Here is a 13200-nt window from a genome sequence, read left to right as displayed (position 1 = left end):
TATCAATGCCTGGGCTTGCTCCTATACAGGGCTCGCGATAGGAGCGGGCAAGGTACCGAACAAGATCCAGATTTATGTTTTCTAAAAATATTATTTGTTTTCAAAATATATTTATAGGTTTTCTTCTTTAAAATTATATATCCATGGGTTAACTTTCTTTGAGTTAAAGTTCTTCACGTATAAGTTTTATTAAAGATGGGAAGAAAAGTGTGCTGCAGAAAAATCATTTTTAGTCAATTCAGTTTCCCATTTTCCGCATATCTTTTCTAAACCATTCAACAAGCAAGGGGTGAGGAAAGAATTGCTTTAAGTTTCATGTTTAAGATTAAAATTGTCAGTGAACAAGAAAATTAACAACGAGTAAGTATATTAACTTTAACCAATCAGTGAGAGCCCACCAGGACTGGTACTCAGAAACCAGAACAATTCTAAATTTAGAGGGATTCGCAAGTTTACAAAAAACATCGACGATTCTAATTCTTTACACGCGTCATATGATATTCCATACAAAAACATTAGGAAAAAAAATGCAGGAAAAGTTTAAATACTTCAATTTTTTAAAATTTTTTCTCAATGTTTTTCCGTTAACAGGTTACTGAACTTCTTCACACCAAAAACACCGTTAAAGAGAAACAATGAAGAACTGCCATAATTATCGTCTGCTTCTTTTAACTTTTAATTGATCGCAATGTGCTGCTTTTCTATTAATGCCTGAAAGTCGAATTTTTTGACTCTTACAGGGCATCGCAGTTCTTCGAAAATGAAACATTGTTCTAGTAACACGGAAAATATTAAATGATTTTCACGTGCTTTCTTTCATTTAGCATTAAAACAAAATAAAAGCAAGCACGCCCTGGAGCAAAGTTCATACAATACACAAGAATGGTGTTAGCTTACCGAATGTATTGTAGTAATGTGCGGAAATTCCCCCATGTTCAGCTTTCATGTACAATTTTATGGTCAGCATATTTCCCAACGATTTTACCGATACTGTTGAATTTTTTCCACAAAGTCTGCCTATGAGTGGGCCCGTCGAGTTTCCGTCTCTGATTTCCACGTATTCCATAAGACATTTATAGGTTGCTCTAATGTCAAAATGAGTAAATCTAAAAACAAACAAACAAACAAACCATAATTAATTATATTCTCGCGATGAGAAGATTAATAATAAACTACAAATAAGAAAAAAATACATAGCTATCAACATTTGAATTTTTTTCAGAAACGTTTATTGTAGGTAGCAAAATTGCAATGACATTGATTCTTGAGAGCAGAATTTTTTTTCTTCCTGCCAAGTTCTTCCGATGGTTTTATAATTTATCAAAATGTAGATCATGCTTTGTGCTACAAATGACTAAAGCTAAGCAATGTGAATAAAACACAAATTACACTAAGGAACAATTCATTTTTTTCAAAATTTTATGTCACACAGGTTTCTTCAAGGAAGTAGATGTAATTAAATAAAATGTCTTGAATAAACATAATATGTTCCAGACGCAAGTGCATAGCCTGCAATAACATGTTTACTTTATTTAGTTTATTTCTTTTATATTTCTTGTTATGTTCATCATTAGATATCGTTTTGTAGTTTGTATCGTTTGACAGTTTATATGATAAAAGTTTTGTTCTATGTTAGGTTTAAAGAGTGTTGTATATAATTAAGAACACATATGCTTATGTACAATATATATATATATATATATATATATATATATATATATATATATATATATATATATATATATATATATATATATATATATATATATATATATATATATGTAAGTTCAAAATGAAGAATAAAACAAAGAAAAATTATAGACATATGAAAAAAAGGGGGGTGGGAAATAATAAGTAAAAAAAAATAACAAACAACAGTTTATAAAATAAAAAAAAAATAAAAAAAATGAAATGTTAATTAAAAACCGGAAAAAAAAGATATAATCTTTTCTTCAGCCCACACGATTATATCCGCATGATACTTATTATTTTTCTTAACTTTCTTAGTGTTCTCTTGTATTTATATATATATATATATTATATATATATATATATATATATATATATATATTATATATATATATATATATATATATATATATATATATTATATATATATATATATATATATATATATATATATATATATATATATATATATATATATATATATATTCTTTCTGTAATTTTTTACTGTGGCCTTGACTAGAGTTCGACGATGTGTTGAAATAAAGAAAAGCTTAGTGCCAAATATTTTTATTACAGTCGAACTCGTTTATAACGAGCTCGGATTTACCGAGGGAAACGAGAATATTTGGTTGGATCAATGTTAAGTCTATGGAACAGAAGTCGCTTTTAACGAGCAAGACCCGGTTTTAGCGAGCAATATTTTTCTGTCTTGCAATCTTTTTTTCAAAATGATAAGAAATGCGCGCGAAATAAAAAAAAAACGCGAACTGAAACTTCAAAGTAAGCTAACAAACTACTATTTTAAATATGTAGATTAATGAAAAAAATAAATGTTTTGGTAAGAATCTTTTCCTTTATATTTCTTTCCGTTTATTGCTTCTTTCCTTTAAGACTGTAGCGCAACGAGAAATTTAATGCTGGTTGGGGGGGGGGGGTAGTTGTTATTAAATTAAGAAAAGTATTTAATTAAATTAATTAAAGTAAGTAAGTATTAATTAAATTTTATGTAAACTCAATAATTTGACCTCCCCCCCCTCTTCTGGTTGCACGCCTGCCTTAAGGACCCGTTTATTACGAGCATTCGGATTTAACGAGTACATGTTACGGTAGTAGTAATAGCCGATGTACGTGAGACGGAAGTGACGTCATCACTCAAAGTCAACCGGAGCTTATTTCTGCCCCAACCGGAAGTTGCTTATTTCTGCCAAACCGGATGTTGCTTACTTCTGCCCGCCTATTAACCGAAAGTTGCTTATTTCTGCCCATGTGCTTATTTCTGCCCGTCTTAAATCGTAACTTCGTCTGCAGCGTCATGGGGAGCTTATTTCTTTTTTTTTAAGCCTAAATTATTATAGTTTCGTTTTTGAATATTATTTTCATTTATTACTTTTTTGAGGGTGGCAACACATAATAATTTTAATATTAGTTTCTTGCGGTGGCAACAGTTATAAACTTTGTTATTTGGTGTGAAATATTGTATATTATGAAGTAATGACGTCATCTTTTTATTACTTAATACATAAAGGATATCATGCTTTTACTCTAGTGGCGCCATCTATGTGGGGATGATGGAAATAAAATAACTTAAAATCTATTTTAATATTTAATTCTGTTCTATTATTATTTATTAAATATAATTAAGGCTGAGGATCGAACTCACGCCAATCAAAAAGCATTCGTGGGTCAGTGGTTATGATATCCAACTACTGACCCACGAAGGCTTTTTGATTGGCGTGAGTTCGATCCTCAGCCTTAATTATATTTAATAAATAATAATAGAACAGAATTAAATATTAAAATAGATTTTAAGTTATTTTATTTCCATCATCCCCACATAGATGGCGCCACTAGAGTAAAAGCATGATATCCTTTATGTATTAAGTAATAAAAAGATGACGTCATTACTTCATAATATACAATATTTCACACCAAATAACAAAGTTTATAACTGTTGCCACCGCAAGAAACTAATATTAAAATTATTATGTGTTGCCACCCTCAAAAAAGTAATAAATGAACATAATATTCAAAAACGAAACTATAATAATTTAGGCTTAAAAAAAAAGAAATAAGCTCCCCATGACGCTGCAGACGAAGTTTCGATTTAAGACGGGCAGAAATAAGCACATGGGCAGAAATAAGCAACTTTCGGTTAATAGGCGGGCAGAAATAAGCAACATCCGGTTTGGCAGAAATAAGCAACTTCCGGTTGGGGCAGAAATAAGCTCCGGTTGACTTTGAGTGATGACGTCACTTCCGTCTCACGTACATCGGCTATTACTACTTACGGTCCCTTTGTGCTCGTTATAAACGAGTTCGACTGTAATATCAAATAGCACACGGACAAACATAAGTTAGAATAATCACGAAAAGGGAGGAAAAGGTGAGTCCACTCAGTCCAAAGTCTGAGCGTCCAACTGTTCAGATGGCTCTTTGATTGTTACAATACTAATTAATTAAGCAACGTACGAACCCTGTTGAAACAGAAATGTGGGATACTCATTGCGTTTGAAAAACGTAAATTCGACCATATAATCCAGATTACGATCACTCAATGTATTTTGAGGGTTAAAAATCCATAATAATTAATCATGGATTAACTAATTAATCAACCTTTTTTATACAAGTTATCAACAATGGATAATTTTTCTTCTTACCTTTTGAATTTTTTCCCTTTCTATTTCTTTCCATGTCTTTCTTTGTGTTTCTATCTTTATATCGAATATCAGCACAATGTATATATATATATATATATATATATATATATATATATATATATATACAATTCTTTGAAAATTTGTATTGTCGTTTGGCATAGAGCTGCGGTAAAAATTTGAGCACTCTAGAGGGAAAGCGGCAAAGATTTCAGTACCCAGATTCGTCCCTCTCACACGCATATGAAAGCAAACTTTAAAAAAAAAAAAAAAAAAAAAAAAAAAAAAAAAAAAAAAACGTGAAAAATAAATTACCTGAGAGCTATTACATGATTTGGCTGAGCAACTATGTGCCAAGTGCAGTCCATCGTAGGAAGATATTCTTTGAAATTTCTAGGGGTTGAGATAGATCCACTCGGTTCGCTTAAAGTCGCTCCACAATCTGTAGTATAAAAAAAAGAACTGTTTGTAAAAACATGTACCAGTTTGATCTCTGAAGTAATATAGATCATTCAGAAATGAATGACGCAAATGCACACAGGGAAAAATACAATTTATTTTCTCAAGAAAACACATAGTGCAGTATGCGAAAATTTAAAAAAAAAAATGTGAAGACCTTAATAACTTTTAATCTAATGATTGAATGTTCACTTACTAAGATGCTATCTTAATGTTTCGTGGGTCTTATTTTAAATCAGCAAATTAATTTGTGCAGACAATATTTTAAGTTGCGAATTAACACACAAACATGTACTTCCTCTGAATAAGCAACCCTTTATTTTTTGACCCTCTAAAAATGATGCTACAGTCTCCAAAATATGGTTTCAATAATTTCGGCAGGAAAGCGATCTGAAATTTGAAAAACCTAAAATTTGAACGGAATCGGGTAAATAGCTTTTGGAAAAGGATACTTATCACTTTTTTTTTTATATAATTCAGTGTGAAAAAAAGCAAAATTAGGAACCAAGACAAATATATAAATATAAAATAAATAATGCAATATCTAATTAAATATAGTTATGACTATAAAAACTGGAAGAGAGTTTAAATAGAACCCTTGCACAGTCTACGATCTTCTGTACGACCTCCCATTGCAGTGAACGTTACATTATAACGATCCTGTTTTTATTCCATAAACGCAATGTTATTTTAATGTCCATTAGAACGTCCATAATCAACCTTTCATTCCAATAAAGCGACTGAAATTCAGCCATTTGATTTAGAAAGAGTTTTAAAGAAATTATCCAAATCATAATTTGTTTTGATGTTACGACACAATAAATGTTAAACGCTTTGAATCGCTTTTGAAAAAAAGGAGAGTGACATATCCTCTTGAATTCCTAACCTAATTCTCTTATGTGATCGTAATTTATAGTCATTCATAATCCGAGTAACTTTCTTTTAAATTTTACTAAAAATTCATCAATCATGCTTTTGGAAACAAAACTAATTTCAGATTTGAAATCTGAAAAATTTGTTCCCCAGTGTAACTTTACTTACACAAAATGATCAGAATTATTTTGCAAAGAAAATTTTATTTAAATATATGATATGAATGGAGGGATGTATAAGATGTGTAAGTATAAGTTACATCAAGAATGAACAATAAATTAACTTACCTAGGATTTTATAGTTTGCTTTGAATCCATGAGCAACATAGCTGGAGTCCGTTTGAAATTTTAAAATGACTGGACCTGCTAAGCTTCGAGGAGCTGGAGCTTGATTTCCGCAATATGGTCCCTGAGTGAAATTAGTATCATCCCCATGAGCGATGCTAACATTATCAAACAAGCAGTCGTCATGCACTTCAGAAAAAATAAAACAAGTTCAGTAGTTTACACATTTACCATACAATGCACAGATGAGTGACTAAATAATACGAATACATCTTTGAAAATTATATTTTTTAGCACCAGAATAATTTTCACATTTACCATACAATGTACAGATGAGTGACTAAATAATACGAATACGTCTTTGAAAACTATATTTTTTTAGTACCAGAGTAATTTTCACATTTACCATACAATGTGCAGATGAGTGACTAAATAATACGAATACATCTTTGAAAACTATATTTTTTTAGCACCAGAGTAGTTTTCACATTTACCATACAATGTGCAGATGAGTGACTAAATAATACGAATACATCTTTGAAAACTATATTTTCTTAGCACCAGAGTAGTTTTCACATTTACCATACAATGTGCAGATGAGTGACTAAATAATACGAATACATCTTTGAAAACTATATTTTTTTAGCACCAGAGTAGTTTTCACATTTACCATACAATGTGCAGATGAGTGACTAAATAATACGAATACATCTTTGAAAACTATATTTTTTTTTAGCACCAGAGTAGTTTTCACATTTACCATACAATGTGCAGATGAGTGACTAAATAATACATCTTTGAAAACTATATTTTATTTAGCACCAGAGTAATTTTCACATTTACCATACAATGTACAGATGAGTGACTAAATTATACGAATACATCTTTGAAAACTATATTTTTTTAGCACCAGAGTAATTTTCACATTTACCAAATAATGTACAGATGAGTGACTAAATAATACGATTCAGATTGCTTACAGATGAATATTATAAATTATCCAAACTTCTGATTGAGAAAAATAATCCATTTGGTTCAACTAATTTACATACAAATAATAGGCAGTTTAAATGGTGGCTGAAGCATGATCATTTTAGTCAAACCCAAGCAACGAAATATTTTTGAATTGCTTTTTAATAACAATATTTGCAAATTAATTTCATTTCCAGTCAAATGAATTTCATCACCAGATTCCTATTTAAAAAACTTAGTGCTTAGCTGAGACACTTGAAGTATCTTTAAGCTGTGAATTTCGGAACCCTAATTTAACCTCGTACAAAATGTTAATGTGCAAATAGTTTTCGGTGAACTTTGTATTTTTTAGTTAACAAGTACAATTAAATTTCATTGCATTAAAAATTCGCTGAGTCGGCAAATGGAAGATGTTTTTTAGCTAAATTTCGATGCTTCGTCCCATGACCTATAAACAGAATCATCGGTTTTTACATTAATTGAAGGAACAGAATTGTTCACAATAAAAACGCATTAAAATAAAATTTGAGTTTGCGTATTTCTAGTAATTATCACAATTTAGAACTTAGTTAAACACCAAAATCGATTTAGACCATCTCAAATTGTTTAAATTTCAAATTAATAAATTTGTGGTTCAAGAAAAAAAGGTTAAAAATAGATTTTGATGCTCAGTTGTCGTGACATTGAATAATAATTAGTTATACATTTGCATTGAAATAAAAAGTTAACCGTTACATTTATTGAAAATAAAAATATTTGCATTCGCTCTTTGAAAAAATTGAATTAAAATTAATTAAATGATTTATTTTTTAAAGAGGGATTAGGAATGAATGACGATATGAATGAAATATGAGTAAAAGGAAATTTAAAAGCTAGGTAATATGTAATGCCTCTTAGTGGTATCACAGGGATTATTCACAGAACTTTTTGTACGAAAACTGCATATTTCTAATGGACTAGATAAACTAAGAAAATATGTTTTAATTGGTAAAAAAAAAAGCGAAAATTATTATCATTACTTACCTTCAAGGCTAAAGTAATCATCAAATGATAAAGAGATATACTGTCCTTCTTTCCCAATAACGTAAATACAAGAAAGGGAATTGGCATAGGAATTAGGATAGTTTGGCGAAAATATTTCACCACTTGATTGAGTGAAATTTCCTCCACAAACTGAAAGGTATTTTAAAAACATAATAGTTAACTATTTTCTGAAAATAAATAAAACAAGAAACATAAGTAAAACGCTTTTTATTGGTTATACTATTAAAAAAAATAGACAGTTAAAAAATCGATGAAGATGGATGAGAAATAATTTTCATATAGGAAGAGAATTGATTAGGATAAGAATTAATTTTCATATGGATTAAAGTAGTGTAATATGTAATGTATTACAGTTGTAAAAAGATGGCGTAGTTGAATTAAGTTATACATGAAATATTTCAGTTTGAAGTTCTTTTCCATAATTCTCTTTAAGAACTTGCTGAATATAGGAACTTAAATATATTCATGAGTCAAAAATATAACTAATAATAGATTATTGCATACCCTCCAACTTATGAGGATTTTGAAAATAATTCTTTCTAGTGGTAGCGAACCAAAGTAGAAATTTTTTTAAGCAAATAGATCTCTCATAAAACTTTTATCAGAACTTAAGAATCTAGCCATATGGCCTGCACTTTAATAAGTAATAGTGGACAAGTTACGCTAACATTAATTTTGCTACCGTCTGAAAAGAAGATTTCTGAAACTACGGAAATTCCGTAGCAGTTGGAGGGTATGCATACCTGCCAATTCTTCCGGATTTTCCGGAAGATTTTATTTTCATATTTAAAGTGGTAGTAAATATATACTATTCTTTCATTTATAATTTTAATTTTTAAATGATTTTGATCACCACTATTCTTACAAAACTTAAGCACATATATTAATATGCGTTACTGTCATGGTTGTCAACTTAAGTTTTCTCAAATACAACGTATTTGTTTGCTTAAAATTGAAGTTTTAATTCCTTTTTAATACCACTGGGAAAAATTATAATGGAAAGGATTAAAAGTTGGCAGGTATGGATTATTGGACGCGGTTAAATTTTAATTTATGTAGAATTCTGTTTCTACTTAGGCAACGAGGTTGTATTTTTACTAATTAAGAGCAATTGTTGCAAAAAAAAACTGTTAATAAAAAAAATTTACTTATGGCTATACTTACTGCATACCTGCCAATTCTTCCGGATTTTCCGGAAGATTTTCATATTTAAAGTGGTAGTAAATATATACTATTCTTTCATTTATAATTTTAATTTTTAAATGATTTTGATCACCACTATTCTTACAAAACTTAAGCACATATATTAATATGCGTTACTGTCATGGTTGTCAACTTAAGTTTTCTCAAATACAACGTATTTGTTTGCTTAAAATTGAAGTTTTAATTCCATTTTAATACCACTGGGAAAAATTATAATGGAAAGGATTAAAAGTTGGCAGGTATGTTACTGACAAAAACTATACAACAATCTTTTTAAAATATTCACCATTTTGAGAAATAGCGTGTTATTGTCAAGGAATAAACTTAACGGACACCGATGCAAATATTTTAGTTGGAATGGTCTGATATGCCGTTTTATTTTATTATTTTTCAGACAACAGTGTCACTGTCACTAGGATTATTAGAACTTCAATTTACTAGTATGTAAAACTTTAATAAATTGTCTCGATCTTGGGTTATACTTTAATTAATGAAAATTCAAATTGGTAGAGCCAGGCACCTCTTTGTTAGAAAATGTTTTCTAGTGGTAGCGAAATTTAAGTTATTTTTAGTTTGGTATTTTTCATTTTAAGTAATTTTTTCACCACTACATATCAAAAATTCATAATATAATATGAAGTGCAACTTATTGTAGTTATCTCATGGTCACTCTTTTAAAGAATAGACGTAGTTATCCTGATAATACAAATTTTTCTATTTAAATTGTTCCCAATTTATTATTTTTTTTTATAACCGTAATTGAACAGCAGCACCCAATTTTTGGGTTTACGACTACTAATGTTCAACTACGCAACCTTGTAATTTTGAACCCAATCCAGAGGACAAGGGAATTCCTGGATCAAGTATTGGGAGAAATTTGCCTTCGTGGAGGACTCTTTGATGGAACTTACCCGCATTTGCGTTAAGAAATTTTTTAAGCTCATATAAAAAGAGAAGTTTTAAAAAGTTTGAAATGTGGGCATTTCTTTTCCGCAAACTTTAAACTAATTATTGTAATTTATAAATAATACTGAATTAACTCATCAATATTTAATTAATTAAAATAAATATACTGTATTATTCCGAAAAGTGACACGAACAGAATATATGCAAAAATATATACCAAAAGCCTAGTAAAAAAGTTATTAAAAAAACTTATATTTTAGTCATAACTATTATTTGTTAAACGATACAATCATATATGCAGCATTCTATATTGGTTTTTAACCCACTTAAATTACAGCCTGAACTTTCACATTATCATCATCATAAGAGCGAAAAATAGACTTCATTAATAATAAGATTATTTCGTTCATTTGTTAAAATTAAATAGATATTAATTATAAATCTGATTATATATTAGTAATCATTGATCCTTTAAACAACTCGGAAATACAAAGATACTGTTAAGGATGCAATTTATCAAAACGCTTACATCTTTTTTTTATTCGGACCATCTCTTGTGTGTCGTCTTCTTTTCTTCTGCAAATCCTCGTAGCGGATTTTCAAGGAAAAAAAAAAAAAAAAAAAATACCGCAGCCGACAGGATTCGAACCTGTGCGGGGAATCCCCAATGGATTTCGAGTCCATCGCCTTAACCACTCGGCCACGACTGCCTTATGAAGGCCAATTAAGAAAAGAATCCAAATATTAATGCAAAAAATTTAATAAAACTGAAAATTAATAAAAATAAAACATCCAAATGGAAAAATGCGCTTAGCAGCAAAGAAACCAAAAGGAATTAAACAAATGAGACAATGAAGAAAATTAATAAAAATTGATATGCTTCTGTATTTTAAATAGTATTTTATTTTGTATTATACTAGTAAGTTTTCTTTCTTACTTTCCTTCTGTATTTGTCTTGTTTTTATTCTAATGTTTTATGCTTCTATAATTTAAATTGTATTGTATTACAATATATTTTTTCTTGTATTTTATATATATTTTTCCCCTGGACTTATGCAAAATTTTCGGGGCACAGAGAAAGCAATTTTTTGACTTTTGTCTTAGCTTTCTTGATAGAAAACGTTTTGCATTTTATGACAATTCGAAGCTGGTATCCCCTGATGACGTCAGCTTTGATAGTCATGTTTTTTCAATTTTCACTAATTTTCTTCATTGTCTCATTTATAAAGGACAAGATATAGATACTACTTTTGGAATTTTAACTACTGGAAATACTTTGAAAAATAAGAAGCAATCTCAACACATTTATAAGGGTGCGTTGCCAAATTATTCAATAAAAAATCTTAAGTTCGGTGTAAGGCTTACCTGCAGAATATTTCAGACTAAAACCGTCTCCAGTGATTCTGTCATTGCTGCGGAAAGTTAGCCGTGCTTTTCTTGATTTTAGAGTGATAGGCTCAGGAGTTGAGGATCCGCATTTTTTATCTCTCACTGTCCAAGTATTATCATCCTTGAATTCTTCAATCTAATTAATAGTTGGAAAATACGAGGTTAAGCAAAACACTTAGGAAATTGTTGAACCTAGACGCGCAATGTAACATTTAACAAGAACATATTAGTCTGTTGTTTGCACTATTTTATTTACGCCTTTTCTATTTTAGCGATATTTTGTCGTGTTATTTCCGTTTTAAAAATAACTTCGCTACGTTATACCTATTTTTAATAATAATTTGTTGAGCAATTCCTGTTTTAATAATATTTTGTGGGCCGGGATAGCCTGGTCGGTAGTGCGCTGGGCCCATGTCCAAGAGTTCGTGTAGTAAAATGGTGACTGATGCACGTTAAATCTGTCGATTCGCAAAGTCCTCCATGTTCCCATAACAAATCAATACCTCTGGGGGTACTGAATTGGAGATTGATCGTTCTCTGATTCAGGTCAAAATTACGATCGGTGGATGAATGAATGGGTCCGCTCTATAAACGAGCGTGACGTAATGGGTGTGGCAGAAGTCGAATTCTTTGCCATAGATGGCGCCACTGGAAAACAAGAACAACCGCACCCTTATGCTCTAACAGGTAAACGAAAGCAAGCAAGCAATAATATTTTGTTGCGTTTTTTTAAAATTTTACTGATATTTTGTTGTGATATTTCCGTTTTCAAAGATATTTAGTTGCATTATATCTATTTCTAATGATAACTTTTTTTGTATTTCCTGTTTTAATCATAGTTTTTTATTTTTTATTTTAAGGACATTTTTCGTGTTTTTTTCTGTTTTTAATCATACATTTTTCAGCAGTTTTAATGATTTTATGAATTAATAATGTTATTAGATTCAACTATATAAAATATTTGATTTAAAATGTATTTGACCATCACTGTTTATATTTAATTTAAACACACATGAGTATATAAACGACTTCATCGGAAAAAAATTTGAACTCTTCAGCGCCTCAATTTTGACGCTCGTCTACTAGACCAGTGCACACTACCGCCCTCTAGATCCAATCGACTTTTTCACTGTTACCTTTCTTCACACAGCTTAAATAAGTCATACCTTATGCTAGTAATTAACAAATTTAAAGTATATTTTTCGGGATAGGTTTTTTGTGGAATATATGTATTTCTTTTTTCTTTTTTTTTACTGACATACCTACTGATCTTCATAGATATCTAAATTCTGCTTATTTTATGGCAAAAATAATTGTTTTACTCAAGTGGTTATACCAGGAGCAGAATAAATTAGTTTTTTTTCACGTTTGATATGAATTCTAAGTGCTGACGAAATTAAAAAAAATTTCTGCTGTTTTTCTCAGACCCAAAAAACTATTTTTCAAAAGAATTAGAAACAGTATGCATGAAGTTTCAATCTCCAATTCAGATTAATTGTTATTATTACCAGTCGACTTTGGTAACCAACTCGGTCATCTTTCAAAATTATCTTGCACAACTAAGCCAACAAACCAAGACAAATGCGCCGAACAACTGCGTTTACTTATTAAGCTTCCTTTTTCATTCTATAACCTTAAACAGTTTTAAACAATATATTAACCAAATTTTTTCCTTACTAACTGGGAACCACCCTTAACTACAACTTTAACTATCTTCAAGAGATATC

At 29.9% G+C, this 13200-nt stretch overlaps 1 protein-coding gene and 1 non-coding gene across 2 annotated transcripts in view; both read right to left on the bottom strand.

Moving 5' to 3' along the window:
• LOC107441357 (cubilin) overlaps window positions 1-13200 on the bottom strand; it is a 208698-nt gene that overhangs the window by 26774 nt on the left and 168724 nt on the right. The window contains exons 56-60 of the mRNA XM_087163788.1: window positions 11450-11609; window positions 7955-8104; window positions 5963-6148; window positions 4659-4785; window positions 898-1106 (exon numbers count right to left, since the gene is read on the bottom strand). Coding sequence (XP_087019914.1) covers window positions 898-1106; window positions 4659-4785; window positions 5963-6148; window positions 7955-8104; window positions 11450-11609 — 832 coding nt within the window. The remainder of the gene's footprint in view (window positions 1-897; window positions 1107-4658; window positions 4786-5962; window positions 6149-7954; window positions 8105-11449; window positions 11610-13200) is intronic.
• TRNAS-CGA (transfer RNA serine (anticodon CGA)) lies at window positions 10713-10794 on the bottom strand. Its single transcript has one exon. It is a non-coding gene; the product is annotated as a tRNA-Ser (tRNA).

This window comes from Parasteatoda tepidariorum, chromosome 5 (genome assembly GCF_982258835.1).
Source record: "Parasteatoda tepidariorum strain Cologne lab strain chromosome 5, Ptep-v5.0, whole genome shotgun sequence".
Lineage (NCBI taxonomy): Eukaryota > Metazoa > Arthropoda > Arachnida > Araneae > Theridiidae > Parasteatoda > Parasteatoda tepidariorum.
Note: the sequence above shows the minus strand (reverse complement) of the source record. Positions and strands in the feature narration are given on the sequence as shown.